At 70.4% G+C, this 27956-nt stretch overlaps 3 protein-coding genes across 8 annotated transcripts in view; 2 read left to right on the top strand and 1 right to left on the bottom strand.

The window, feature by feature from the left end:
• The first annotated feature begins 1842 nt into the window (after positions 1–1842).
• GLIS2 (GLIS family zinc finger 2) lies at positions 1843–10768 on the top strand. Its single transcript, XM_054842733.1, has 6 exons — positions 1843–2228; positions 6480–6855; positions 7168–7344; positions 7800–7933; positions 8225–8343; positions 8470–10768. Exons 2-6 carry the CDS (start codon positions 6496–6498, stop codon positions 9255–9257), a joined length of 1578 nt encoding a protein of 525 aa, XP_054698708.1. The 5' UTR covers positions 1843–2228; positions 6480–6495; the 3' UTR covers positions 9258–10768.
• Positions 10769–10804: 36 nt separating this feature from the next.
• LOC129213161 (mitochondrial import inner membrane translocase subunit TIM16-like) overlaps positions 10805–27956 on the bottom strand; it is a 40622-nt gene continuing 23470 nt past the window's right edge. For 3 of the 6 annotated variants that reach the window (XM_054842726.1, XM_054842725.1, XM_054842727.1), the window contains 19 exons: positions 18491–18545; positions 18085–18142; positions 17842–17987; positions 16934–17029; positions 16726–16848; positions 16484–16595; positions 16217–16392; positions 16031–16139; positions 15836–15922; positions 15579–15721; positions 15398–15502; positions 15171–15256; positions 14949–15090; positions 14746–14835; positions 14518–14634; positions 14296–14431; positions 14087–14178; positions 13906–13992; positions 13596–13821 (listed from right to left, as the gene is read on the bottom strand). In XM_054842726.1, coding sequence (XP_054698701.1) covers positions 13816–13821; positions 13906–13992; positions 14087–14178; positions 14296–14431; positions 14518–14634; positions 14746–14835; positions 14949–15090; positions 15171–15256; positions 15398–15502; positions 15579–15721; positions 15836–15922; positions 16031–16139; positions 16217–16392; positions 16484–16595; positions 16726–16848; positions 16934–17029; positions 17842–17987; positions 18085–18142; positions 18491–18545 — 1966 coding nt within the window. In that variant the 3' untranslated portion in view covers positions 13596–13815. Of the gene's footprint in view, positions 11497–11626; positions 11693–12115; positions 12256–12821; positions 12907–13265; positions 13358–13595; positions 13822–13905; positions 13993–14086; positions 14179–14295; positions 14432–14517; positions 14635–14745; positions 14836–14948; positions 15091–15170; positions 15257–15397; positions 15503–15578; positions 15722–15835; positions 15923–16030; positions 16140–16216; positions 16393–16483; positions 16596–16725; positions 16849–16933; positions 17030–17841; positions 17988–18084; positions 18143–18490; positions 18546–27956 lie in introns of those variants that run through there. The other 3 variants (XM_054842730.1, XM_054842729.1, XM_054842728.1) reach the window with 3 other exon arrangements.
• VASN (vasorin) lies at positions 20362–27935 on the top strand. The gene is made up of 2 exons (XM_054842731.1): positions 20362–20422; positions 25242–27935. Exon 2 carries the CDS (start codon positions 25252–25254, stop codon positions 27259–27261), a length of 2010 nt encoding a protein of 669 aa, XP_054698706.1. The 5' UTR covers positions 20362–20422; positions 25242–25251; the 3' UTR covers positions 27262–27935.

Raw genomic sequence — 27956 nt, 5'->3', positions numbered from 1 at the left:
GAGCCCCCCGGCGCTGCCTGCGTGGGGCCAGGGCCAGCCAGGGCCACCGGAGCAGGGACACTGCGAGCCACCAGGGGCCCGGGGGGGTCCTGGAGATGGCCTGGCCCCCCGGGTGGGCAGGATCCGGCCCTGCAGAGCAGGGTGGGCGCATCCCCCCCCTCCCCGAGCCCCCCAGCCCAGCCCCGCTCGGGAGCTGGCAGGACAGGTTCTGCCTGGTCCCTGCCTGTCCCGGTCCCGCCGGGCCCCCTGCCCATCCCTCTGCGGGGGCGGGGGAGGCCTCACCGACCGGGACCGTGACTCCCCCCACCCGGGACCGTGACTCCCCCCACGGCGTGGGGACACCCGTGTGTCCCTGCCGTGTCCCCCCCAGGCTGCCCAGGGGCAGGTGCTGGGGGCCAGAGCTGTGGCGGGGGTCTGGCCAGGCCGTGGCATCGCCCCGCTGCTCGGTCCAGAGCCTGGGGGGGGGTGGGGGGGGTGCGAAGGGACCCCCAACCTCCGCCGTGGCCCCCCATCACCCCCCCACCACCCCCGGAGCTCCCCACACTGCTGCCGAGCAGTCAGAGGGGTCCCCAAAACCGTGCTGGCAGCTGTCCCTGCCTGCCTCCTGCCTGCAAGGGATGGGGGTGTCCCCGGGGTGGGGGCCCGTGACACCCACCTGGGAGGACTTTGGGCCGGGGACACCCTGTCACCACCCCCACCAGGGCCACCACCGACGTGGGTGGCATTGAAGCCCCCCTCCTCCTCCCCCCCCCCCCCAGCTCACACTCCCCCAAAACGCACCTCAGCCCATTTCCATTTTTTGGGGGGGGGGGGCAGAGACATCGGGGTTCACCCCTCCTCCCACTTTGGGGAAAAAAACATCGAAAAAGGGAATAAAGGATGAAAACGTGGTGGCAGCTGCTCTGCAGCCACCAGCCCGGGGGGGAGGTCACTGCCTGTGACACAGCAGCTCCCCCCTCCGCAAAAAGAAAAAACATGGGTGGGGTGTGATTTCAGCCACCCGCGTGGGAGAGTGCTGCCCCCCACTTTGTGGTGGGGCTGTTGGGGACACAGCACTGCACCCTCCCCACAAAAAAACCCCAACCAAACAAAACACGGGTGGGGTGTGGCTTCGGCCACCCGCGTGAGAGTGTTGCCCCTCCCCGTGTGTCCCCCCATTTTGTGTCAGGAGCGTTCGGGGACACAGCAGCTCCGCTCCCCCTCGAAATAACCCCACGGGTGGGCTGTGACTTCGGCCAACCGCGTAGGACAGTGCTGCTCCCCCACTCGTGTGTGTGTGTGTCCCCTTTTGTGGCGGGGTTGTTGAGGACACAGCAGCTGCGCCCCACCCGCAAAATCCCCACGGGTGGGGCGTGCCCCCGGCCACCCGCGTGGGCCAGTGCCCCCCCCCCCGGGCCCCGGGGAGGGAGTTCCCCCCCCCCCGGTGAGGGCTGCAGCATCCGGGCCGGCCCCGCCACATCCTGCCGCCGGAAGGAGCCGCGGCCCCGGCGCCCCGGGACAACCCCCCCGGGGGTGACGTCATGCGGAGGCCCCCGCCAGGCGTGACGCCAACTGCGCTCTGTGACGTCACGCGGACAGCGCCGCTCCTGCGGGGAGGGGGATCCCCCCCCCTCCACGGTGTGACACCCCCCCCCCCACACGCCGTCCCCGGTGCGGGGTGGGGGGGGGAGGCCGCTCCGGTGGGCGCCGCCCCTCGCTTCCTGCGCCGCCGCCGGGGGTCCCCCCCCGCCCCGCCACGTCCCCGGGGGGGGGGGACACGGACACACCCGGGGCGGGGGGGGGGGGGGGCTCCGCTCTGCCGCAGCGCCGGGGTGACCTTGCGCGGGAGGGGGGTGGTGGGGGTGGTGTCCCCGCGTGTCCGTGCGCGTCCCCCCCACAGGGCGGGGCTCCCCCCTCGGTGGGGTGCGTGTGCGTGTGTCCCCGCGCCGTGCCCCCCGGTGCCCCCCGCGGCGGGGAGGGGCCGGCCCCGGCCCCCGCCCAGCTCCCGCCCGCAGCCGGGGCCGGGCCGGTCGGTGCGGGGCGGCCATAAATCACGGCGGGCAGAGCCCCCGCCCCGCCGCCGCCCTCCGCCGCCGCCGCCCGGGGGACCGGGGAGGGGGGGGCAGAGCCCCGCCGCCGCCCCCGCCCCCAGCCCCTGCAGATGTGGCGGAGCGGCCCGGCGGCCCGGCAGCGGGGGGGCCCGCTCCGCCAAGCCCCGCTCCCCGCCCGGCGCTGAGCCCCCGCCGCAGGTACGATCGCGCACCGGGGACCGGCGCTTTGTCGCGCCGCCGCGCCCGCGGAGGCGGCGGGGGGTGGGGGGGCAGGGAGGATGCTGCCACCACCACCGCCGCCGCCACCACCGGAGGGGGGACCCTCCCGGGAAGCCCCTTCCTTTCCCCGCCCCGGGGGGAGCGCTGGGACCCTGCCCCGGGGGGCGTGGGGCTGCGGGGGGGGTCCCTGGCCGGGCACCTGCAGCACCCACACCCCCCCCCCCGCCGTGGGGAGCGGTTTGGGAGGGGGACGTGGCCCCGCTGCAGCCCCGGGACACGGCGGGGGGGTCAGGGGGGAGGCAGCGGGAGCACGGGGCTCCCCGGGGGGCCACGGGGGTGTGCAGTGAGGGGACACCTCGGGGGCTGGGGGGCTGCTGTCACCCGCTGTCCCCCTGCACCCGGGGCGGGTGTCCTGACCTTGGCTGTGGGGCGGGGGCTGCGGTGGGGACGTGCTCGGTGGCTCTGCCCAGCCGCGGCCACCCCTGGGGACCCACCGGTGTCCCCACCGTTTCGGGACGGCAAAGGGGTGGCTTTGGCCACGGGACAGCCCCGGCCCCACGCTGGCGGTGCCACCGGTCACCCCATCACTGGGGCCGCCGGTCCCGCGGCCTCGTGGGGCCGAAGCGTGGGGTGGCCGAGCCCAGGCTGTGCCGGCACCCGGGGCATGGGGGAGGTTTGGGGGCTTTGGTGGCCTGGCCAGGGTGACACCCCGGTGGCCAGCAGCGGGGGCCAAGCGCTGCCACAAATTGTCCCCAATGTCCCTGAGCGCCGCTGCAGGGGCTCGTTCCCTGCCCCGCGTGGAGAAACCCCTCTGCAAGCGGCCACCTCCCCTCCCTGTGCCTTTGTCACCCTGCTGTGACCACAGCCCCCCTAACCCGGGGTCCCCGTGTCCCCCCAACCCCGGCCCGCGCTGCTGCCGAGCCCAATCCGATCCTCTGGGAGATGGGGGACCAGCCCCGCTCCCGTCCCTGCACGGTCCGGCCGTGTCCCCAGGCAGAGGTGGCAGGGTGCGTGCTGCTGGTGGCACCGCCGTGGGGCCACTCCCCGGGGGGTGGGCTGCTCTCAGCCCCCCGCCGGGGTCCCCACGGCTGCCACGCACCCGGGAAGCGGGGACCGTGGCACTGGCCTCGGCTTGGGGACCAGAGCCGCGGCCCCTCCTGGGGACGCCTTTGGGGGCTGCTGTCAGCGGCGTGGGGTGGTGGGTGCCGGGGGGACCGTGACAAGCTGGAGCCACCAGCAGGATGTGCTCCCCGCCGCCCCCCAGCCTTAACGGGCACTCTGGGCTCTGGTGAGGAGTGGCAGTGCCAGCACCGTCCGCAGTGGGACCAGAAGGGACAGCGGGTCCCGCGGTGGCCCGTGTCCTGCCAGTGGCTGTGGGGATGGTGACCGGGGCAGCAGGGCCGGATCCTGCACGCCCACCTATGCTGCCCCGGCACGGGGGGCTCCCGGGGCTGCCCGACCTTCGCCACGGTGCCAGCCTGCTGCTGCCAGCCCTGCCAAGTGTCGGCAGAGCCGCGCCGCCGCGGCGGGGGGGTGCATGGGGGGGGGGCTGAGGCCTGCCTGCCTGCGGCGCTGGCACTGCTCCCGGCTCGCTGAGCCCCCGGGGTCACCGTCCCCTCTTGGGGTGGCGCAGGCCGGGCGTTGGCATCCCTCGCTGCTGCCATCCCTGAGCCCCCCGTGCCGCCAGGAAGTCTCTGCCCCATAGCCCCCCTGTGCCCACGCTGTTCCTGGCGGGTTTTGTGCTGTAGCTGGGGCTGGGGGGAGGGGGGTCCGGGACACCCCGCCATGCCAGCAATGAGGTGGCCCAGAGACCTGGCACCCCGCCGGCTGCACCGGGGTCACCCCGGGTCCCCCAGCCCTGCCAGCTGGTGGGGCGGCATGGGGGGCCTGGTGGCTCCCCCGGGGACCCCAGCCAGTAGAGCTGGGGGGGGCTCCCCCCGTGCCTGGGCTCTGTCCCAGTGGCCCCCACCCGGACTGGGAAGCCCCTGGGCCCAGCGCCGCGCCGGACTGGTTTGAACTGGCGCGGCGGGGGGGGGACTCGCTGGGCGGCCAGAGGGGAAGCTGGGCTGGGGCTGGGCTGGCAGCGCCTGGCGCGGGCAGGAGAGGCCTTGGGGGGGGGGAGCAGGCAGGAGCAGGCAGGGGCCTCACGCGGGGGCCGCAGGTGCTGGGGTGGCCAGGGCGTCCGGCCAAGCCACCGTGGGGCTCGTCCCCGTCCCCATCCTGGCGGGGCCCCCGCGGTGCCCCGGCCCTGAGCGGGGCCGGTTCCCAGGAGCGCCGGCGGCGGCGCGGCCGCGTGGTTTGGCAGCTGCCTGCCCGCCTGCCCGCGGCCGCGCTGGGAGCCGTGGCGTCAGCAGCTGGAGGCCCCTTTCCCACCCGCCCCACCCGGGGCTGGCCGCAGCCCCCCGCCCGGCACTGCCCGCCCCGGGACCCCCCCAAACTCCGTTCACTGGGGACGTGGGGACACGGCCACCACGGTGGGAACCAGCCCTGATGCCTCACTCGTCCCCCCTGTGGGACCCCCATGTCTGGGGGGGCTGCTGGGGCCCCATCCCGCTTCCTCAGCTGGGGGTCTCGCTGGATCCGACATCCCGGCCGTGGGGTCCTGCCCGCCGTCCACCCACCTCTCCTCGAGCTGTGCCACCAGGCTGTGGGGCACGTGGGGGTGGCTGGAGCCGGAGAACCATGGAGGGCTTGGGGCAGGGACCCCCTGGGGGGTGCAGGGTGAGGACCCCCTGGAGGGCAGGGACCCTGCTGTGGGGCAGGCCCCATGGCTGTAGGGGCTCAGGAGGGCAGCTCTGCCACGAGGGATGGGACCCTGCTGTGGGGCAGGCCCCACAGCTACGGGGGGAGGTGGAGGCTCGGGCAGGGACCCCGCTATGGGGCAGGCCCCATGGCCATGGGGGGGCTCAGGAAGATGTCCCCCCCGCAGGGCAGGGCAGGCAGCTATGGGGCAGCTCCTCTGGCTATGGGAGCTTGGGACAGGGACCAGCCCCACGGCCAGGACAAGGGCATCGCCGTGGGGGGGTGCAGGCGGGGGGTCCCCTGCCGCCCCCCCCCCCCGGCCGGGCCCCACGCCCCCTGCGGCTCCTCCGCATTCCTCAGCGTCTGAGCCGGGCTGGACCCCCGCCAGCGCAGGGGGGCCCTGCCGGCGGGGCAGGGCGGGGGCCGGGCCCCCCGGGGTGGGGTGGGGATGGGGGCCCGCTGCCACGTGTGCTGGGTGCGCCGTGCCCCCCCGACACGGCCCCTCGGCCACCCCCATCCTGCCCCGGGCTGTGCGGGGGGCCGGGGGGGGGGGGGGGCACGGCCGGGGGACCGGAGGCGCTGATGGGGGTGCTAAGGGTCGGGCGTTCACTGCTGCACTGAGCTGCCCGTTCTCAGCTGCCTGCCAGATGCGTGGCGGCCGAGCCGCGGGGGTGGTGGTTTGGGGAGGGGACACGGGTGGGGACGTGGGGGCTGAGCCGGACGGCTGGGCACTGTAGGGCTGTCGGTGGCGTGGGGGGGCCGGGGTCCTCTATCACGTCCTGTGAAATGGAGGGGGGGTGGGGGGTGTGTGTGCGCTTGCATGCAGCAGCCCTGCCGTGCCGCGCCGTGCCGTGCCGCGCCGTGCCGCTCCGTGCCGCAGGCAGCCCCTGCCCGGCCCCGGCAGGCAGCGGCGTTGGCCGGCGGGGAAGGGGCCCCGGCGGGGGAGGAAGCTCTGCCGCCTCCGGGGCTGGGGCCAGCGGGCTCGGCCGGCCGGGTCACCGCCGGGCTGGTGGCCGCCACCGCCCTCCGCCGCCGCTGGGAAAGGCCCCCCCGGGGCGAGCCCGCGGGGACGGACGGACGGACGGGGTGGGGGGGACGGAACAGGGACGCGGCAGCTCCGGGGCCACGGGTGTCCGGGGGATTTGGCAGTTCCCGGCGGGGTTTGGTCATCGGCCAAGGGGCTGTGCCGGCCCCGGGGGTTGGCGACATGGAGAGGACACGCTGGGGACACTGGGGGGGGGGGGCAGCGTGGGGGCCCCCGGTGCCGTGCCCTGCCCTTTGCCCGCTGCGGGAGGGGGCCGCGGCAGGGTGGCTGGAAGGGACGGCGAGGTCCCTGTGCCAGCGCTGCGGCCGCTGGCACCCGCTTGGCCTCCGGCCCGGAGCAGAGATGGGCATCGCCGTGGGGCCCGGCTGGGGCGATGCTACGGGTGGCACCGGTGCTCCCCCCCCTCCCCCATCCCCACAGTGACCCCCACGTGTCCCCCGCAGCGCCCACCCTGGCACCATGCATTCGCTGGAGGAGCCGCTGGATCTCAAGCTGAGCATCTCCAAGCTGAGAACTGCCCGGGAGAAGCGGGGTCCCCCCGGTCCCAGACCCCGTGGTCCCCAGCGCTCGGATGCCCCGCCGGCCGGGGATGGCCGTGGAGGGAGCCGGGGGGGTCGCCGGGCAGTGCCGGCCTCGCCGTCCCCCGGTCTCCTGGCACACTCCAGGCTGGTGGAGCCACGGGATGGGCACTTTGCCGCCATGCCGGTGGTGGACCTCAGCCTCTCGCCCCGCTCCGGTGGGGAGTCCCCGGCCGGCAGCGCCTCGCTCTCTCCTGAGCGCCAGGGCAGCGGGGACCTGCCTGGCCCCCTCACCCCCCACGTAAGTATGGCTGTGGTACCCCCCCCCCCCCCGAGATGTCCCCAGCGATGGGGACTGTGCCCGGGATGGTGCTCCCGACCTTGGCAGCAGGCCCGGCACTGCCGGAGCCGGTGACGCAGCCCCCCCCGGTGTGTACACACACCCTGGGGTCAATGGCCCCCCCACTCTGTGCCCCCCGACCCCAGCAGCATCCCGGGGGTGGGTGGGGGGGAGGTGTCATCTCTGGGTGGCTCTGAGTTGAATTGGGGGGGGGTGTCTCTGGGGGGGGGCTCTGTTGCCCACCACCCCGCCTCTCCCTGGGCTCTGCTCCAGGATTTCCAGTCCCTGCGCTACATCGACGGCCTTCCCAGCTCCTTCCAGTTCTTCCTGCCGCTGGGGGCGGGGGGGGCCCTGCACCTGCCCCCCGCCGCCTTCCTGCCCCCCAGCAAGGAGAAACGCCTCCCCCCCGAGCTGCCCCTGCCCAAGCAGCTCGTCTGCCGCTGGTCCAAGGTCAGTGGGGAGGAATGGGAGGGCTGGGGGGGGGGGGGGATGTGGAAGCTTTATGGGGCTGGAGACCACACAGGGGCATTGCGAGGAGGGGGGGGGAAGGTGGGAGTGGGGGGGCCACGTGGGCATTTTGGGGCTGAGGAGGGGACGTGGGGCTGGAAGGCCATGGCAGAGCTCTCTGGGGCTGGGGGGGGCAGGCAGGGACAGGTCAGGGCTGGAGGGGGGTGATGGGGAAGCTGGGGCTGTGCAGAGGTACTGGGGGGGGGGGGGTGTCATACAGGGATGGGGGGGCCGTGCAAAGGGCCGTTTCCATTTCCCCACATGCTGGTGCTGCTGTGCATGGGGTACGGGGGGGGCTGGGGGGGGATGAGGGGCAGGGGCTGGCCCTGGTGGGGGTTCTGGCCCCCCCCCGGTGCCCACCCCACCAGGCCCCCTCACCCCCAGCCTCCCGCCCGCAGTGCAACCAGTTCTTCGACCTCCTGCAAGACCTGGTGGACCACGTCAATGACTTCCACGTCAAACCCGAGAAGGACGCGGGGTACTGCTGCCACTGGGAGGGCTGCGCCCGCCACGGCAGGGGCTTCAACGCCAGGTGGGCTAGGGGGTCTCTGGGGGGGGCTCCGGGGTCCCTGGGGGGCTGCTCTGAGTCGCTGTGGGGAGACAGGAGCCCAGCACCATGGGCTGGGCAGGGGGAGGTCTCCATCCATCCATCCATCCACCCATCCATCCATCCCTCGGGCACAGGGTGCGAGGTCCTGGGGGTGCTGGATGACCGTGCTTGCCTGGATGTCCCCGTTCCCGCACCCCATAGCCAGGGCACAGGGACAAGGAGATGCCCTGGAGACCATGGCTGACCCCCCTGGTGTCCCCCCGACCCTGGCAGGTACAAGATGCTGATCCACATCCGGACGCACACCAACGAGAAGCCACATCGTTGCCCCACCTGCAACAAGAGCTTCTCCCGCCTGGAGAACCTGAAAATCCACAACCGCTCGCACACAGGTCAGCGCCGGCCACCGCGCTCGCCCCGGGGAGCGGGGAGGCTTGGGGCGGGGGGGGAACACGACACAGGGGACCCGGCCGGGCTGGCGGTGCCCCTGGCAGACCCGGTGCTGTGCCGTCCCGCAGGTGAGAAGCCCTACATCTGCCCCTACGAAGGCTGCAACAAGCGTTACTCCAACTCCAGCGACCGCTTCAAGCACACCCGCACCCACTACGTGGAGAAGCCCTACTCCTGCAAGATGCCGGGCTGCCACAAGCGCTACACCGACCCCAGCTCCCTCCGCAAGCACATCAAAGCCCACGGCCATTTCGTCTCCCCCGAGCACCCGGAGATGCTGAAGGTTCACCCGCCTCCCAAAACGCCCCTGGGTTCGGCAGAGGTGCCCTACGTTAACGGGGCACAGCTCGTGATCCCCAACCCTGCCGCCCTCTTCGCTCCCCCGGGGCTGCCGGCGTTGCCCATCCCTTTGGCGCCGGCACCGCTCGACCTCAGCGCCTTGGGTTGCGGTGCTGCCGGCGCCCTGCCCGCCCTGCCGGGCCCCGTCCTGCCCCTCAACGGCGGCCCCTTGAACTTGGCCAAGAGCCCGCTGCTGCCCTCGCCCTTCACGGCGGGGCTGGGGCTGCCCGTCATGTCGCTGCTGGCCGGCGGGGCCAAGGCCGAGGGGGAGAAGGGCAGCGGGGCTGAGGGGCGGCCGCCCAAGGCGGCCAAAGGGCCGGAGAGCCGGAAGGAGAGGTGCGAAAGGACGGAGCCGGGGCGGCCGCGGGTGCCCCCCGAGAGCCTGGCGCTGCTGCCGGGGGCCGTGCTCGACCTCTCGGCCGGCGTCAGCTCGGGGGGCAGCCCCGAGGCGCTGCCGCCCGGCTGGGTGCTCATCCCCCCCGGCTCCCTGCTGCTCAAACCCGCCGCTGTCAATTGAGGGGGGGTGGGGGTCCGACGATGCCCGGGGCCGGCTGCCGGCCCGGCGGGCAGATCCTGCTCCCCAGGGGTGGGGGGGGGCATCGCCCCCTCCTCCTCACCACAGCCCCCCCCAGCCCCGGCGGGGCCTCACTCGCGCTTTTAACCGTCACGAAAGAAGAACGGACTCTTCTGAGAAAAGCAATAATCCCTCAGCGGCCGGAGCTGGCCGCAACCCTGTGCCGGGGGCAGCCATGGGGGTATGGGGGGGGGGGGTCCCCATGCTCCCCCCGCGTTTGGGCAGCCGGAGATGCCGCTATTTATTTCTCGACCAGCCCCCTGCTCCGACGGGGCCCCGGTTGGGCTCATCTGCTGCCGCCGACTCGGCATCTCCCTGCCCGAGGCCTCGGCATCGCCGGTGCCAGCGTGAGGGGGCCGCAGCCCCCAGCCCCCCACTGTGGGGACAGCGGGGTGACAGCTCAGGGACCGACTGCTCCCCCAGCCCCGAGCTGTACCTGGCCGTGCCATCCCACCCCACCCAGCCAGCGCGGCCGCGGGCAACGCCGTAGCCACGGCCCCTCGGCGCGGTCCCTGCCGTGCCAGGCCCAGCTGGCTGGGCACACACCGGCCCGGCGCCTGCCCGCATCCCTCCTGCTCTGCGGCCGCCCTCGACCCCTCGCCGCCTCCCCGGCCCTCCCCGTGACAAGGCACACGGCCGCGTGTGCCGCTCACCGCGCCGGCTCCGCGCCGGGGCAGAGCCACCCTGTTTAGCTACGTTCATACCTAACCACGTACCGCGAGCGCATGCGGGCAGCGGGCAGCGCGGGCAGGACTCCAGGTGCCGGCAGAGCTGCTGCCGGTTTCGCCTTGGCACCGGCTGGCGGGGCACCCGCTCCTCGGGACGTGCCGGCCCCTCCCACAGCGAGGTTCCCCGGTGAGGCCCCCCCCAGGGCCATGGGGCAGCGTTGGGGTGGGCGGGATTCTGCCGCGGTGCCAGGAGCGGGCAGCGTGCCCGGCCGGAGCCCAGAGCCTCCCCCGGCGCACACGGGGGGGGGTCCCACGTACCTCCCACTGCCAGGCAGGCCCCCCCACCCACGGCTTTCTCCGAAAGACGGTGGGGGTGTCTCCCCGACCCTGCTGGAAGGAGCCCCCGGCCACGCGCGCCCCACGGGGAGCCGGTCTCCCTGCCCTCACCCTCCTGGGGCCGGGGCGCGGCGGCCACCCGGCACTGCCACAGCCCCAGCATGGCCGCGGGCCATCGACCAGGCCGCCCCGGCCGGTGTACGGTGTACGTTTCCTCGCTCCTTCGTCGGTTTGTTGTTGCACATTCCAGGACATCAGTATTTTAACGGTCTCGAAGTGCCTTTCTATCGTAGTTTCTGGGTTGTTTTTGTTTTCCTCCTGTTGGGCTCCATCGCTGTTAGCATAGCGTTTAAGGACTGCAGAAGTAAGAGATAAGCTAACGACTATAACACTATATTCCTCCGGGGAGAGGAAGTTTATTAAGAAAACAATAAAGTGAAGTTGAAGTAAGTTCCTGCTTCAGTCCGCGATGGCGGCGAGAGCCACGATGAACCCGAGGTGGGGACAAAGCCAGGGTGGGCTGGAAGCGACGGGCGCGATCCTGGGGGGCATGGCTGGCTCTGCCGGATCCCCCCCGGCAGGTCCCCACACTCCCGGTCGGGCTGGCTCGGTGCCGGTGAAGCCCTGCCGGGGTCTGCGGGATGAGCCGTGGGTGGGGACAGCTCAGCGGGTCCCCCCACGGCCCCTCGCCACCGCACCCACGGTGGGAGAAGGGAACGGCACAGAGCTCCTGGTGCTCCCGCAGTACGGAGCCAGAGGGATCCGCGCGCTCAGGCCAAGAGCGTCCGAACCCGCCACGAAAATAGCTCCCGCAGCCTCCTCGGGTGCCATTTGAGCCCTGGCAGCCCTTGCTGCCCCGGGGACACCCCTTCTTCCCCAGCTGCCTCCCTCCTCCTCCTCCCCAGGGCAAACCCCAACCCTGTCAGCTCCTTGCAGGGGCCGATCCCCTCCAGGGCAGCGGGCAGAGGCGGGTGAGTCCCCTCTCCCTCCCCGGGGTGCGGAGCAGCCAGGCCAGGCACTGGAGGACGTGGTATTTATTGGCTACCTATAAGTTAAGGGCGAGGGGACACGGGGCGCGGGGGTGGCAGGAGTCACGTCTCGGCTTTCCACCCTTTCTCCTTCTCGTCCTTGGCCTGGATGCGGAGCTCCTCGTCCAGCCGCTCCTTGGCTCTCACCACCTGCGGGACACGGGGACGGGGTGACAGGGTGACAGGGAGGGACGGGGCTGCCCCCTCCCTGCCTCATCCACGGTGCCGCTCAGGCTCTGCTCTCCCGCATCCCGGGCAGGGCCGGGGGCCCTTTGCTCACCTTGGACTGCAGGTAGAAGGAGCCCCCCACCGATTTGTCATTCACCTTGAACAAGTGGTCGTAGTTCTGCCAAAGAGAAGTTCCCCGTCAGATCCATCTCCTTCGCCTTCCCCAGCCCCGAACCCCGGCAGCCTCCCGCTCCCCGCAGTGGTGCTGGAGGTGACGAGTGCGATGTTGGGGACATGGCTGGCTCTGCCCAACCCCCCCAGCGTGTCCCCACGCTCCCGGACAGGCGCCCACATCCCCTTCCCTGAGCAGCACCGCCGGGCAAACGCAGGGGCTGCGGCTGGCAGGCTGCTAATGCCTGTGAGCTGCCGGCATGTTCCTCTAGCTGGGGCAGGGAAACCTCAAACTGGGATTAACTGGGCCCAGCACAGCACCCACACTCCCTCCGGGGCCCAGCCGTCCCCCTCCCATGCCGGGCAGCAGCCGTGGGGAGGGCAGGGCCCTGCCAGCACCGTGTCTGCCCGGCTCCGAGGGAGCCTCTACCTTCTGGATCTCCTCCGGGTTGAGGTTCGAGACGTTGAGGATCTGCTGAGCTTCCTGGAGGCTGATGCCGATGATCCTGGAGGCGGCAGCAGACTGGGGCCTCTCCGAGCGTCCTCGTGCATCTGCTGCCGCTCGGCTCGCTGCCCGGAGACACCGAGGGTGTGAATCTTCCCCCCCAATGCTGCCCCCCCCGCCCCGGGGACCCCCGGGGCTTGGACAGGGGCCAGGCAGCAAAGCCCACGGGCTCTGAGGTGCTCGGATCCCGGGTTCACCCTCTGCCCTCCTCATGCTGCCTCCAGCCCATGGGGGTCACCCAGACGAGGTCCCTGGTGCTGGGGAGGTTGCAGGAACCGGAGGGGGGCACCCATTTGTTTGGGGCGCCCACAGTGAGCCGGGCTGTGGGCAGGCAGAGGCAGGCAAGGCAGGGCTGGGGCTGCCGTGTCCCACAGGACCATCCTGCTCTGCCCTTCGGGGCTGCCGAGACGTCTTGGAGTCTGGCAGCGGGGTGGGGCCGGGACGGCCGCTGGGAGCAGGATGCGGTCACTGACTGCTGTCACCCTGTGCCGACTGTCACCCTGCACAGCCCCAGGGGATGGGGAGCAATGGGGTGCCCTGGGGAAGGGCGGAAGGGGGGTACGGCCGTGCAGCGGGGGCAGGGGTGGGGACGCCATGTGCACCACGCCAGCGGCGGCAGCTCGGCTCGTACCTGCGAACTCCTGGCGCAGCGCCCGCATGAAGGCCCGTCCGACCACCTGGGCCCCCACCAGGATGATCTGCGCCAGGTACTTGGCCTGCGGGGACACCCTGCTGTCAGAGCCGCCCCGGGCCCCGCCCGGCCCTTCACCCCGTCACCTCTCCCCGTGCCCGGCCCTGCCCCTCCCTGGCTGCTGTCACGCCGCGGCCCGGCCCGGCCCAGCCCCGGCCCCTCTCCCCAGGCCCCGCCACCCGGAACCAGCTCCCTCGCACCTCCCCGGGCCCTGTCCCCCCGCCCCGGCCCTGCCCAGCATCATCCTCCGCCTCCTCGGGCCCTTTCCCTCCGCCCCCCCGGCTGTGCCCAGCCCGGTCCTCCGCCTCCCCGGGCCCTGTCCCTCCAGCCCCCGGGGCTGTGTCCCCCCGGCCCGGCCCCGCCGCCTCCCCCGTCCCCTCTCACCATGGCCCCGCCGCCGCTTCCGCCCCCGGCGGTCACGGGGTCAGGGAGCGAAGGTCGCGGCGGCCACCGAGACGCCAGCGGAGCTGGGCGGAGCGCCCCACGTCCCCCTCCTCCCCCCCGGTGGGCACAGCGCCCCCTGACGGCTGCGCCGCCCGGGAGGTCGCGGCGCTGGCTGGCGGCGCTGCGCATGCGCAGAAGGCTGGCGAGGCCCATGCGGCGGGCGAGGCCCAGGGCGCGGCCTTCCCCCCGGTGCCGGTGCCGTGTGTCCCCCCCCCCCCGCCTCGGTCCCCGGTTCCCACGCCCCGGCCCGGCATCACGGCAGGAGACGGGTGCTGGTGCAGCGGTTTTAATAGCGGGGCCTGCCCGCGGCGGGCACGGGGCTCAATGCTGCTGCCCGGCCTGGTGCGGGGCGCGGCCCTCGGCCTTGCCGCGCCTCCCCTCAGCCGGGCCGGGTCCCGCCGCGCCGCCTCCTCCCCCTCTTCGTCCTCCCTGCCGGGCCCGGGCGGGCGCGGGGGTCCTCGGCGTGGTCCTTGGAGTGCCGGGGTCCGGCCTAGTCCTGCGGGAGGCCCGGTGGGGGTGAGGGGCGCGGCGGGGCGGGTCCGGCCCCGGGAGTCGTGTTCCCCCCGCCCCCAGCACCTACCCACTCGGCCTCGTCCACCCCCTCGAAGGAGTCCTGGGGCAGTGGGTCGTCCCGGTTGCCCAGCCGGGCCACCATGGCGTTCAGGAGCTGCAGGGAGGCAGGGCAAAGCCGTGGGGGGCCGGGCCATCGCCCCCAGCCCGGGCCCTGCAGCAAGGTCGTCCTGGGGTGCCCCAGCACCCACCTCCTCCTTCTTCTGTTCGTCAGACTTCTCCTCCAGGTACACGGACGCAGGGACGAACTTCCGCGCCGGAGCCTCCTTCGGGGCCTCGCTCACTGGGAGAGCGGCGTTGCCATGGGGCAGGCGGGCTCTGCCCCACAGCTGACACACACAGCCCACCCCACGCCCATCCCCGTGGGCCCGGGGCCCTCTCCCTACCCCTTCGCACCCACCTGGTGTCATGTTGGTTGGCCGCAGGCTGGTGCGGTGCTGCTGCCCATCTTCCCCTGCCAGCCAGGCGCTGCCGCCAAGGGCTGGCTCCCACCAGACGCGGGTTGGCGGGTAGATATCATCTTGGAAATACTCCTTCTGCGGGGCGAGGGGTACTGAGGGGGGTCCCCTGCCTCTTATAGCCTCCCCCCCCACCAAAATACAGCTGGGCCCCCACTGCCTACCTTGACGCGTGGCACGCAGAAAGCCACCGGCTCGAGGGTGCTCTGCCCGAGGCGCAGCGCCCGGGCGAACTCCACCTCCCGTACCTCACACACCGTTTTGGGCAGGAAGACAAAGCCCTGATGGGGCGGAGGCATGAGCGGGGCCTGCTGCAGGTCTGATGGCACAGGCGGGGGAGCAGGGACAGGGACAGGGACAGGGACAGGGACAGGGCGGGCCCTCCCTTTTACCTTGTGGGGTTCGTTGGAGGTGAAGCTGTTGCACTCGAGGAAATAGGGGGGCTCAGGTGTCACCTCGTAGAGGAAGACTCTGGTGTCACCCTGGGGATGGAGCAGGATGGAAGCTGGCAAGGGGGTGCATGGAGGGTCCCTCCGCACTGTTGGGGTGCTGTAGGTAGGTAGCCCCCCATTTTTTGGCGGGTGCAAGCCCTCACCTTGCCGGTGAGGAAGACAACGCTGGTATCCTCATCGTAGAAGGGCAGGAGAGTGGAAGGAGCCACATCGAGTCCGAGGACGGACAAGGGTCCCTCGGGCAGAGCCTGTGCCCGGTACAGGAGGATCCTCCTCTCACTGCGGCTGCGGGGAGGTGGCAATGGGGACACACACACGGGTGCACGGTGTCCCTTGGGGACCCCTAGGTGTGTCCCCCTCTTTACCTATCAAAGCCGGACACCAGGAGGTAGTCGCCACCGCAAACCCAAACCAGGCGTGCTCCGCGGCTCCCCTCGGGACCCGGACCCTCCTGCGTGGGGTGAAGGTCACCCTGCCTGCTCAGAGAGAGCTGGGGGTGCGGGCAGGTGCCCGCGGGGGGGGGGTTCCCCCCCCCGCGGGCACCTGCCCGCACCCCCAGCTCTCCATCCTGTCCCCGCCACCATGATCGTACCTGTTGAGGCTGAGGGCTGCGCCGGGGCTCGTAAAGCCGTAACCGTCCGTCTTTGCTCACTGTCGCCAGCTTCTTCCCATCAGGGCTCCAGGCCAGGCTGAAAATCTGGGGAGAGGGATAGGGTGTCCCCTTCCCAGCCGAACACACCCCTCAAAGTGTCCCCAAGCGTGTCATCCCTTACCTGATCAGTGTGTCCCTGCAGGCACAAGGCTTCCCGGCCTGAACTCAGCTCCCAGATCCGTACAGTCATGTCGTAGGAGGAGGAAACCAAGAGATCGGATGCCACTGGGTGGAAGCGGATGGAGTAGATCTTCTCCGTGTGACCTGGTACGGGTGAGTGGTGCGTGGCTGTCCCCACCTGTGCCGGGATGGGGACGCCGCCGGGCTGGTTTGTCCCCAACGTGGGGTGCTTGGTGTGCCTCCCCACATGCCCCCTACCTTGGAGGACAGCATCGGGCTCCCGCAGCGTCTCTTGCAGCCCTCCCTCAGGGATCCGCCACAGCCGGATCTTGGCGTCTTCGCCCGCTGCGGCACCAAAATGGATGGGCAGTGGTTAATACGGTGATCTGGTGTGCCTGGTGCTGGGGGTGGGGGGGCTAGCCCGGCGTGCTCTCCTGGGGACAGTATGCATACCAACAGCGAGGCGCCGCGGGTCGAAGGGGTCCCAGGAGAGGTCGGCAACCGCCGTGCCGTTCTGGATGGTGGGCACGGCCGCGTCGGGGAGACGGCCCGGCTTGGACAGCTGGGGGAGAGAGACAGGGGGTCACCTGCACTGCGTGCGCTGCCGTCGTGCTGGCTGCCGTGCTGTGCCAGGGGTACCTCGAGGATGGCGATCTGGCCGCCGGCGGAGAGCAGGGGGAGGGCGACACGCTGGTGGTTGGCGCAGAAGCCGTCGCACTCGCCCGGCGTGGTGAGGCTGAGCCCCCGCAGGTTGGTGAGGTGGGTGTCGCGGTGCAGCACCCTGCCCTGCGTGTGCCGGAAGCGGGAGCTGGGCCCTGGTGCAGGTGGGGGACGGGTGAGCGCCCTGGGTGCCCCCCAGCGTGGCCCCAGATGGGGGATGCTGAGCCCGCCCCACTGCCCGCTCACCCAAAATGCTCTGCAGAGACTTCTGGCTGGGGCTGCTGGCGAAGCCACTGGAGGGGCCGGTGCTGGCCGAGAGTGAGGCCGGTGAGGATGGCGAGGAGTAGCCGCTGCCCTCCTACGGGAGAGAGAGCAGATGGGCAGGAGGGGCCGGTGTCCCAGCCCTCCCCTTCCCTGCGGGACGAGAGCAGCGGGGACCCCCTGACCCCTTGACACCCCCGGCACGCTCCCTGGCGCCTCATGCTCACGCTCCGGTCAGCGTCGGGTTCAGTGGAGCTGGTGTCGGCTGCCTGCAGCGGCGTGCAGGTGATGACGGGGGAGCTGAAGGTCTCTGTGGGTCTCCGCGCGGGGTGCAGGCTCACCCTCCCCACCTGCCGGTGGGCACAGCGGTGGGCAGGGGGTGGTGGCAGCCACGGGCGATGCCACCAGTGGGGACAACCCCCGGGTGACACTGACCTGCTGGTTGTCCCCTGCCCACCAGGCCTGGGTGCCGGTGGCCGGCAGCGTCCCGGCACAGTCAGGGAACAGATCCTCGTGGAAGTCCTGGATGGACTGCAGGAGAGAGGACGGGGTGAGGTGGGTGTCCCCAAAACCCCACAGCCTCCATCCTGCTGCCAGCTGGCACTGCCTGACCCCCCCCCCCCAGCCCCCTCCCGCACCCCTAGGCCCCCCCAGGCACCCCAGCCCCTCCAGCCACGGAGCCCCGTCCCCGCGAGCTGCGTGCCGAGGCCTGTAGGTGTCAGACGCTGCCTGGCGTTGGGCTGCCTTGCGCACCCCCGAACACAGCCAGCCTCCCAAACAGCACCCAGCTCCCAGCATCACGGCTCACAGCACCCAGCCCCAGCACCCATGTTTCAGCACCCAGCCTCCAGCTTTAAGCACCCAGCATTCAGGATCTGACACCCAGGATCCTGCCTCCAGCACCCAGGCTCTGCTACCTAGCACCCAAATTTCAAACATTTTAAGTTGCTTTAAGCACCCAGCATTCAGGATCTGGCACCCAGCACCCGCTGCACAACAGCACCCATCAGGTAGCACCCAGCTTTCAGGATCCATTCTCCAGCACCCAACATCTTGCACGCAGCACCCAGCCTCCCAAATCCAGCACCCAGCAAACCCAGCCTCCTTTACCCACCGTCAGCACCCAGAACCCAGCACCCACCTTCCGGTCTCCATTACCCACCATCAGCACCCATGTTTTACCTCCTCTCTTGCTTCCCCCAGGCTGGGGACCCGCATCCCCCCACACCCGGGTGCCCTTTGTCACCCGGTGCCGTTGAGGTGGCACCCGTGAGATGGCACCAGGCACTCCCGACACGGTGGGGGCCGGGGGCCGAGCCGCCGCCCCGGCAGCCCCCCCTTACCTTGCGTGGCACCAGGTAGCTGACAGGGACGAGGGCGGTGTCGGTGAGCTGCAGGACGCGGAGCACCTCGCAGGCCATGACGTCCAGGGCCAGGCGTGGCACGGCGGCCAGGCCGCGCGTGCTGCCCTCCGTCCTGCACTGGGTCACTGGGGGACGGGCAGGGCAGGCGTGGAGCAGGCAGCGTGGGCAGGGGCAAGGCCCCCAGGGCTGCCGGGAGCCCGGCACGGGATGTATCCTGCTTACCCTGGGTCAGCGCCGGCTGTGCGGGTGCCACTTCAAAGCAGTACAGGAGGTTTTCTCCCTGGAAGAGAAGTGGAGGGGACAGGGCATGAGCAGGGCTGTGGGGAGCACCCCTCTGCACCCTCCTGCACCCCACTGCACCCACATGCACCCTGCTACACCCCCACACCATTCTGCATCCTCCTGTACCCCACTGCACCCACATGCACCTCAGTGCAACCCTTGCACCCTGCCACACCCCACTGCACCCTGCTGCACCCCCTTGCATTCTCCTGCGCCCTGCTGCACCCACGTGCACCCCCTTACACCCTTCTGCACCCCGCTACACCCATGTGCACCTCACTGCACCCCACCACACCCTGCTGCACCCCACTGCGATGTCCTGCACCCTGCTGCCGTGGGACCTCACCTTCCCCGCCAGCACCAGCAGCCCCGTGTCGGCGTCGTACAGCGGGATGGCCGCCCTGCAAGGGAAGGAGGGTGCTGAGCTGGGGCACCTGCTGGTGCGGCGCCCTGATGACTGCGGGGCCAGATCCTGCACCTTCCCCCAGTGGTGCACACCCCAACCCCCGTCCTGGGGAAGCGTGGTGCAGGATCAGGCCCTGCCTATGGCAGGAGGGTGGTGCTGGTGCTGGGGGGTGCCCTCGGCGTGCCAGGCTACTCCCCTGCTCCCCACAGCACGACCCTCACCCTGGGGTGACAGGTTTGCAGTGGGACGGCACTGCTGGCGCTGCCACCCCCGGCCGCGTGGTGCCCGCCGCGAAGCCGTGCCCAGCCGCGGGGCATCCCGCTCCCAGCACTGCGCCCTGCACCCAGTGATGGCACCCAGCCCCACTCGGGGAAGCTGCCAGCACCCACAGGGGAGCCCCGGGGCTGGCTGGGCCGGCTTGGCCAGTTTGCCGCCCGCCCGCCTCACCCGGCACCTGCCCTCACCCGGCACCTGCCGTGCCAGCCAGCCCCGGGAGTGCCCCGTGGCCGGGGCTGTGCCAGCCGGAGCGTGTCCCCGCTCCCTGTCCTGCGCCCCGTCCCAGCCCGTGGCTGGAGGGGACCGTGGCTGGGGACACGCTTGGTGGCTGGACAGGACGGGGGTCAGGGGATGCTGGGTGGCCGGAGGGCACCACGACCAGGGCAGTACTTGGGTGGCCAGGGGGACAAGAGCACGGAGCCACCGCTCTGCTTTCCCTCGGCAGGGGCGGAGGAGGGAGCTCCACAGGCAGAGAACAAAGGGACAATCTATTACTTTCGGGTTGACGTTCCTGTGGCTGTGCCGAGGGGAGGGAGCCGTGCCGTGCCAGCGCTTTATGCCATGTGGCTCTGAGGAAATACGGTGAAACCAAAACCAAGGCTGTACCACGCTCCCACCCTGGCAGGTCCCCATGGCAGGGACACCCTGGTGCAGCCACAGGAGGACACAAGGCAGGGCGGTCGCGGCCACTACGGCACGGTCCTGCCCCTGGACTGTTGGCACAACGTAGGCAAACACTGTCGGGGCGGCTGCGGCAGGCACCGGTGTCCCCTGCCCGGCTGCAGTCACCATCACCAGCACTGCCATCACCAGCGCTGTTGCCACCCTCGGGGCCTGGGGTTAGGACAAGGACACCCTGGGTGTCTGGTTGTCCCAGCCCGGCTCGTGCCGTCCTCACGGTGCTGAACGGGGAGCATTGTCCTGTGGCACTTGGCGCAGCTCTGCCATCACTGGGGCATGGGGGCAGCCCTGCGAGGGCCACCTGCTGCCCCCCTGTCCCCCAACAGGGGGTGGCAGGGGCACAGGGGCACCGGGGTTCCAGGGCACTGGGGCCCACGGGTGCCGGGGTCCCCGGTTAGCCTGGGTACGCTGGATATGGGGGTCCCTGGGGGTGCCAAGGACACCCAGCCCTGGTGCTACCAGGGGTGCTGGGGGTGGCACGGGTGCCAGGGCCCTGGGCGTGCTGGAGGTGCCAGGGGTCGCGTGGATGCTGGGGACAGGAGGGCAATACCTATCCCTGCTCCTGTACCTACCCCTGTGCCTACGTGTGTACCCAGCAGGGGTGCTGGGGTCCCTGCAGGGTTCTGGGGCTCCTGGAGCTGCCGAGGGTCCCGGGAGGGTTCCGGGGGGTCCCGGCGGTCCCGGGGGTCCCGCCCCGTGTCGGGCCCCAGGTGCGCAGGGGGCGGGGCCTTCGGGGCAGCCGTGCCCCACCCCTTCTCCCCTGTCCCTTACAGCCAATGGGAAGGCGGCGGGACGGCAAGCTCCGCCCCCCCGCGGTTTTAAAGCCGCCCCCCGCGCCCGGCGCCGCCAGAGAGGGGAGCGCCTGCCCGGCCGCCGGCTGCCGCCGCCATGGACTGATCGCCACGGCCCGGCCCGGTGAGTCCCGCGTCCTCAGGCGCCGCTGTCCCGGTCCTCCCCTCGCCACGGAGCTGGGGGCTCGTGGTGCGGCGGCTCACGGGCGGGAGGGGGTCTCTGCTGGGTACCCGGGGGCTCAGGGGGGTGGTGGGACTGAGGGGGCCCGGTGGGCCTCGGCTGGGCCATAGGGCACCCAGGGCCGGCTGCCCTCCCCGGGTGACAGGGTGTCACCCAGAGCTCGGCTGCAGGTAGGGCACCCACGACCAGCCCCTTGCTCCAGGCCTTGGCTGGGGGTCGGTGTGCCCTGCACCCCCAAGGCCTTGGCTGAGCCGGGGGGCACCCAGCCATCCCCTGCCTGGGCTGGTGATGAGGCCTTGGCTGGGCTGGGGTGACGGCGGGGCAGGGACAAGGGTGCAGGCAGGGCCCAGGTCCCCTGTCTCTGCCTGTGCCTATCCTGCCATGGGACGCACCGGGGTCTGGCCCGGGGACCTCGGCCTGCTGCTGCTCCTGTCACGGGGAATGGGAGAGATGTGGCCAGAGCTAACGTGGAGCCCGGCTCCCTGCAGCTGTGGCCGGGTGGCTGTGACCCACCCTGCCAGCAGAAGGGCTCCAGGACCCACATGGGACCAGCACAGTCCCGGGCTGATCCTGTGCTCGCCCTGTCCCGGCAGACGTGGCAGCAGGGCTCGCCCTTTGGGGTCAGGCAGAGGTGGGAGCTGCTGGCAGCGGTGTCCACCACCACCCTCCTCAGCGGAGGGCTCGGCCAGGGTGGGGTTTGGCTGCCCTGGCCCTGCCTGTCCTCGCGGGCCGGCATCCTGGTTCGCTGACCGACTGTGGGGCCAAGCGGGGTCCCCGGGCACTGCTGGCGAGGGTTTTCCCTTCCCGGCTGGTGCAGAGGGACGCATGCCAGCAGGGCCACCGGCCAGCCTGGCCTTCAGCCGGCGGGGATGCCCCACCGCCTCTCCTGCTGCCAGCTCCCTGCGCGCTTCTTCATCACCTGGTGTGCGTTGGGCGGACGCCGGCCCCCATCACCCTCTCTGGGTGTGACTTTGGGCCACTGTGGGGCAAGCGTCCCTTCCTGTGCCTGGCCCCCATCCAGGGCCAGCAGCTGCCCTGAGAACCAGTGCATCCCAGCAGAGATGCTCCAGTTCCAAGACCCCAACCAAAAAACCCCACTCGTGTCGTCCCCCCCCTCGCACCCACTCCTGACGATGTGCTGCACGCCGGCAGGTTTCATCCTGCTGGGACTGGGGCAGCCGGACTGGCCTGACCCAGCCGGGGCCGTGCCGCTGCCCACACGGTGCTGGGCAGTGCCGCTGTCAAGGATGACACTAATTACTATTTTTCCTCGCACCACGCCAAGGCCGGGTGGCCTCGCCGGGTGGCCCTGACGCAAGCGCTGCCTGCCCGGCTGGCTCTGCCAGCGGGACGCGGCAGGAGGAAGCGCTCAGGGACAGCCACGGCCACCCCAGTCACGCCGTAGGAATCTGCCCGCGCTGCCGGGGCCACGCGTGGCGGCATCACCGGCCTCCTCCCAACCTCAGCTGGCGTTCGGGCTCCTCTGGAGGTGGTTTGGCTGCCAGTAAAGCGGCTCTGCTGGTTTTTCTCCTTGCCGGCACCTGAGCCGGGGAGCGCGGCCGGGTCAAAGGGGCAGGAGTGGGATGGAGGGGCCGGCGAGCGCCCCGGGGAATGCAATAACCAGGCCTGCATTCCTCCGGGGCTGCTGCGGAAACTTTAATTAAATAGGGAGGAGAGCCCGGGAGGAGGTGGGAGCTGCGGCGGCGCAGGGTGGGTTGAAGGGGAGGATTAAGGGCTTAATCCTGCATCCCCCCCGGCTGGATCTCTGGAGGGGGCACGTGCTGACATGGGCTTGTTTTGGGGGGAGCGTAAGAGAGAGGAGCAGCGCCTGCGTGCAGCCCGATGAAGGCACTGTGTTCCTCCCTGCGGTGATGGGGACAGAGCCCGGCTCCATGCAGGACCCCCATCCTGCCTGTGCTGGTGCCCGCTGGCCGAGGAGGCAGCCCACCGGCTTGGCTGCCTGCCGGCAACAACGGTGGCTTTGTTTGGCCGCAGGGCCTCACTTGCCTGTGCGGGAAGGGAAGGGACGTCCCGGCTGTGCCGAGTTACCCAGGGAGAACAGCCACGTCCCTGAGCAGCCGGGAAGGGCAGGGACCCCTGGGAGGGCTCCCCCGGCCCTTCCTGCGCAGGTGTCACCCTGCGGTGCGGGGACAGCATCGTCCTCGTCCTTAAAACACCTGGCGGGTGTGAAGCGGGGCGTCCCCCGCCGAGTCCCTCGCCCTGGGCAGGCAGTGGGACGGCCTGGCCGGGGGGGCTGTGGGCAGGGAGCGGGGACACGACGCTCCCACCCCAGCAGGCTGGCAGGGAAAGGCTGAGCTGGGACTGGGGGAATCTGAGCCCAGATCCTCCCCGCAGCCGGAAAATATGAATAATTCGGCAAATATCTGCGGTGCAGGCGCGGGGAGCCCAGCCAAGGCAGCAGCAGGCCGCTGGCAGGGCGGTCCTAACACCTCCAGCAGAACCGGGGCCCCCTCTCCACCCTTGGGGACCCCCCGCCGGGGACGCGGGGAGGCTGTTCCCCCTGCCCCCTGTTTCAGAGGGGTGAGCACCCTGGTGAGCGTGGGCTGGGTTAACCCCTCGCTGTCTTGAAATAGTATCAGGACGCGGAGGCGGTGCGCGGGCGGGATGCCGGCGTGTGCCGGTGGAGCGGGGTGATGCCGAGGGAGAGGTGGCGGAGGCGTGCGGGTGGAGCAACCGTGCCGGCCTGCCTGGGGCTCCTGGCGAGGCGTGGGGATGAGCGACCGCGGCCAGGCCGGCCAAACCTGCCCGGAGCGGGGAGCCTGGCAGGCGGGGAGGAAATGCCAGCATAATTAAAGGGACGAGAGAGAGACTTGGAGTCAGCAGCTGGTTGCAGCACGGACACGTCAGCGAAACCCGACCCTGGCATTGCAAAACCAGCCCCGGCCTCGCCTGGCCCTGCTCTGGCGCTGCCCACCCGGGAGGCCTGGCATGGCGGCACCCTGTGCCCAGGGCTTTGCTCGCCAGCCAGCACCCTGGGGCTGCCGGAGCCACCTCGAGGGCTGGCACGGCGGTGAGGGGTGCTGGGTCTGTCCCCAGCCCCCTTAGCTCCAAAAAGCGCTTCACGAGGGCCCCATGATGCTTCTTTGGTTCTGCTCGATCCTCGTGCCGTGCACCGGCAGCTTGGCTGTGATGTGGGGGTGTGGCGGACCCAGCAGCGGTGACAGGGGCTGGGGGCTGAGCTGGGGGTGCTGGGGAGGGGACTTGGTGACAGTGACCCCCTGGATGTGGCATAGCTCCTCCCCGGCATCGGGGGGGCTGACGGCACGCGTCACGGGGGGCTGACGGCACGGGTCACGGCAGGGCAGGGCCAGTCGGGCCAAGTGACTCAGGCAGCTGTGGTGACCCTGCCCAGCAGTGTGGGTGCACCCCACCCTCGGGTGCACCCCACCCTGGGGGGGGCCCACCCCGGGAAGAGGCGAGAATGGAGCCGGCCGCTGCGTTAACCCTGTCTGGCTGTGGGTGAGCACTGGTGCCTCTGTGGCATGGGGGGCTCCGATGGCCAGGGACGTGCTGGGGGGGAACGCAGCACGGGTCCAGTCCCTCCCACCGCCACCGGTGCAGGATGTGGTGTCCCTGCACCGGGCAGGGCCCCCCACAGCGGAGGAGCGGCCGGGGCAGCCGGCACGTGCTGCTGTGCGACCCGGCAGCCCCCCGCACGCGGCGGGGGCCCCTTGCAAGCCGCAGGAGGGGTTTGCCTGGAGCTATGAACAGCTCGGAGCAGGGCAGGAGGAGGCGACGGCTGGGGCTGGGGAAGGGGCTGGCAGGGCAGGGTGCTGGCGACACCCCCATCTCTGGCAGCATGGTGGGGTTTGCCTCTTCCCGGCCTGGGGACCCCACTCTGCCCCTGCCATGTGTCCATGAGATGGGGTGGCAGGAGACAGCAGGTCTCCAGGTCCCACTGCCACCCCCTCACCCATGCTAATTAGGAGAGTCATTGAAAGGGCTGAAAAAAGGGGGTTCAGAGACAAGCCAACTGCCTCTAAAGTAAGGACATCAGCCGGGGCAGCCGCAGGGGGGCTGGGGCAGGGGTGCTTACAGCCTTGCTCACCCCAGGAGCGTCCTCCCCTCCATCCCCGTGCCAGAGGGACGAGGACGCAGCCCGGGGTGCTGTGCCAGAGGAGGGGAACAGCAAGGCGACCCGTCCCCCCATGGGATGGGAGCTGGGGCTCTGTGGGGACAGGGGAGACCCGTGGGGCATGGGAGCACCCGGCTCCTTTGGCTCCACAGCCTGTCCCCAGGCCACCCCACAGTGGGGGCCACCCCTGAGTGCCCCCATCCCCCAGTGGGATTGCTACCGCCGGTGCTCCGGGCAGGAGCAGACCCCGTGGGTGCAGCTGCTGGGACGGCGGCACAAACAAAGGGTTAAGCCGAGCTCGGTGTGCCGGGAAGGCCAGCCAGGCTCCCACCCCCTCCCCTGGCTCCCAGGCCCAGCGGTTCTCTGCTCGCATCCCCCATGTTTGATTTGCACCCTGCTGAGAGCAGCCGGGGAGGTAGGGGCCCTTGCCCTGCTGCCTGCGGGGGGGGGCGGGCACGGTGCCCATCGGGGACTTTCCTGCTCCCTCCATGGTCCCTTTGGGGCCAGAGGGTCCCGGGCTGGGCACAGGGAGACGCTCTCACGCCCCAGCAGCGGCGCAGGGGTAGCGGGGGGGTCTCCGAGGCATCCCACAGCCCTGCCAGCCTGGGTGCCCCCCTCCAGCAGGGCCTGGCCCCTAACCTTGGCTGGGTTTTCTCTCTCCTGCAGAGCTGCCACCATGAACCAGCTGGTCCTTTGCACGCTGCTTCTTTTGGCCCCCAGGGAGCTGGTGGGGGCATGTCCCGCAGGCTGCCAGTGCCAAGACCCCAAGACCATCCTGTGCGCAGCCAGACGGGGCCAGACTGTGCCCCAGGGGCTGCCCCCCAACACCCTCTCCCTCTATGTCTTTGAGAATGGCATCACGATGCTCAGCGAGGACAGCTTTGCGGGCCTGCCCGCCCTCCAGCTCTTGGACCTCTCGCAAAACAAGATCACCAGCATCCAGAAAAACATTTTCCAGCCCCTGACGGAGCTCGTCAACTTGGACCTGTCCTCCAACCAGCTGCAGGAGATCACCAATGAGACCTTCCACGGGCTGCGGCTGCTGGAGCGACTCTACCTGCAGAGGAACAGGATCCAGCACATACACGCTGCTGCCTTCGACACGCTGGAGAATCTGCTGGAGCTGAAGCTGCAGAACAACCAGCTCTGGGCTGTGCCCCCGCTCGACCTGCCCAACCTCCTGCTGCTGGACATCAGCTGGAACAAGATCCCCACCATTGCACCAGGGGCCTTCCACGCCGTCAACATCGAGTCCCTGAAGATTGCGGGGTTGGGCTTGACGAGCTTAAATGAGGAGCTCTTCCAGGCCCAGAACAACCTCCACGAGCTGGACATCTCCGACAACCTGCTGGAGCGTGTCCCGGCGGTGCTGCGGCGACTGGGGAGCCTCACAAAGCTCAGCCTGGCTGGCAACGCCCACATCTCCCAGCTGCCGGCAGAGGACTTCCACAACCTTCACAACCTCCAGGAGCTGGACATCAGCAACCTCAACATCAACACCATCCCTCGGGACTTCTCTGGCTTCTTCCCCAGGCTGCGGGCCGTGACGGCGGCCGGCAACCCCTTCAACTGCATCTGCCAGATGAGCTGGCTGGTGCAGTGGGTGAACACCAGCAGCGTGGTCCTCCGGCGGCCCGAGGAGACACGCTGCCACTTTCCCCCTAAAAACTCCGGCAAGCTCCTCCACCACCTGCAGTATGCTGACTTCGGCTGCCCCACGACCACCACCACCACCCCCACAACCCCGCGCACCACCACACCGCCGCTGCCCGTGCCGCTCCCCACTAGCAGCCGCCCGGCACCGCAGCCCAGCACTGCCGCTCCCACCTTGGGGGCCAGGGCCCCCCAAGGCAGCTCCACACCAGTGCCCTTCAGCGGCCCCCCGGCCCCCACCAGCCCCCCACCGCCCATCTGTCCTCCTCGCACGTGCCTGAACGGCGGCACCTGCCACCTGGGTCCCCAAAACCACCTGGAGTGCCTGTGCCCGGCGGGCTTCACCGGGACGTACTGCCAGGTGGAGGAGAGGGGGACGACGCCGGCACCAGCTACGCCAGCCCCGTCGCCCGGCCGGCGGATCAGCATCGCGCAGGTCGGCAGCACCTCCCTCAAAGTGGACTTGCAGAACTATGTCCAGTCCAAAGCGCAGCTGAAGGGCATCCGATTGAGCTACCGGAATCTCTCCGGGCCAGACAAACGACCGGTGATGCTGCGTTTGCCGGCTTCGCTCTCCGAGTACACGGTACGGGCGCTGAAGCCCAACTGCACCTACCGTGTCTGCATCGGGCCCCTGGGGGAGAAGGTCTCCAAGGAGGAGCACTGCGCCGAGGCGCAGACCTTGCCGGCGAGCCACCAGCAGCACTCCCCCGTCACCCAGAGCAAGGACAGCAACCTCGCCCTGATGATTGTCCCCGCGCTGGCCGCCGTGCTCCTGCTGGTGGTGGTGGTGACTGCCGCCACGTACTACCGCCGGCACCGCCGGGCGAAGGCACGTGCCGGCACCGGGGTGGATGCCAGCCCGCTGGAGCTGGAAGGGGTAAAAGCCTGCCTGGAAAATGGGGATTTGAGCAGCTGCAAAGTGCCGGAGACGGCGATGCTTTCCGGCGGCTCCGAGTGTGAGGTCCCGCTCATGCAGTCGCACTACCCCAGCAACAACAACACCCCAGGGCTCAAACCCTCCTATTTCTGAGCCGGGTGGGACAGGGCTGCGGGCGAGGGGAGCCCCGGACAGACGAGGGTTGAGCTCTGGCACCCAGCCGTGTCCCTCCGGGGCGAGGAACGGCGAGGAGTTAACTGAATTAAGGCAGAAAAACCCCAAACCCTTAACGTGCAATTTCCGAGAGGCTGCCACGCTTCGGGAGGAGACACCAATTTTACCGCTCAGTGCCTTGATTTCTGTGACTCTATGTAGAACGTGGGTAGCAAAAGAGAGAGAGGGGTTGGGTTTTTTTTTTTAATCTGGGGGTTGGGTGGGCTTTTTTTAGCTATGGCTAAAAAGAAAGCTGCCGGTGACTCGGCTAAGGGACGTCCACGTGCTGGTAACAAGGGTCCTTTAGCGGGGCACGGCCCGTGACTCTCAACTCCCTGGAAGCTGATGTGAGCAATAAGGCCTGGCCGAGGTGCTGGGACCCTCGGGACCCCCAGGCCGAAGGAAGCGCCGAGCAGGCGAACCGGGAATTGAAGCTTTAAGAACTCGGAGAGAATATTTATACATGGTTATTTCCCATTTCTTCTGGGAAAAGTCTTTTTTTTTTTTTTTTTTCTAGTACAGGTTTGTGTACATCTCTTTTGTAAGACAGACCAGAAGGGTGTCTTTTTGTAAAAAAACCCCAAAAATAAAAACTAAAATAACAACAATGAAAACTTCTGTGCAGCCTCAAGCGC

The sequence above is a fragment of the Grus americana genome, chromosome 15 (genome assembly GCF_028858705.1).
Source record: "Grus americana isolate bGruAme1 chromosome 15, bGruAme1.mat, whole genome shotgun sequence".
Lineage (NCBI taxonomy): Eukaryota > Metazoa > Chordata > Aves > Gruiformes > Gruidae > Grus > Grus americana.
Note: the sequence above shows the minus strand (reverse complement) of the source record. Positions and strands in the feature narration are given on the sequence as shown.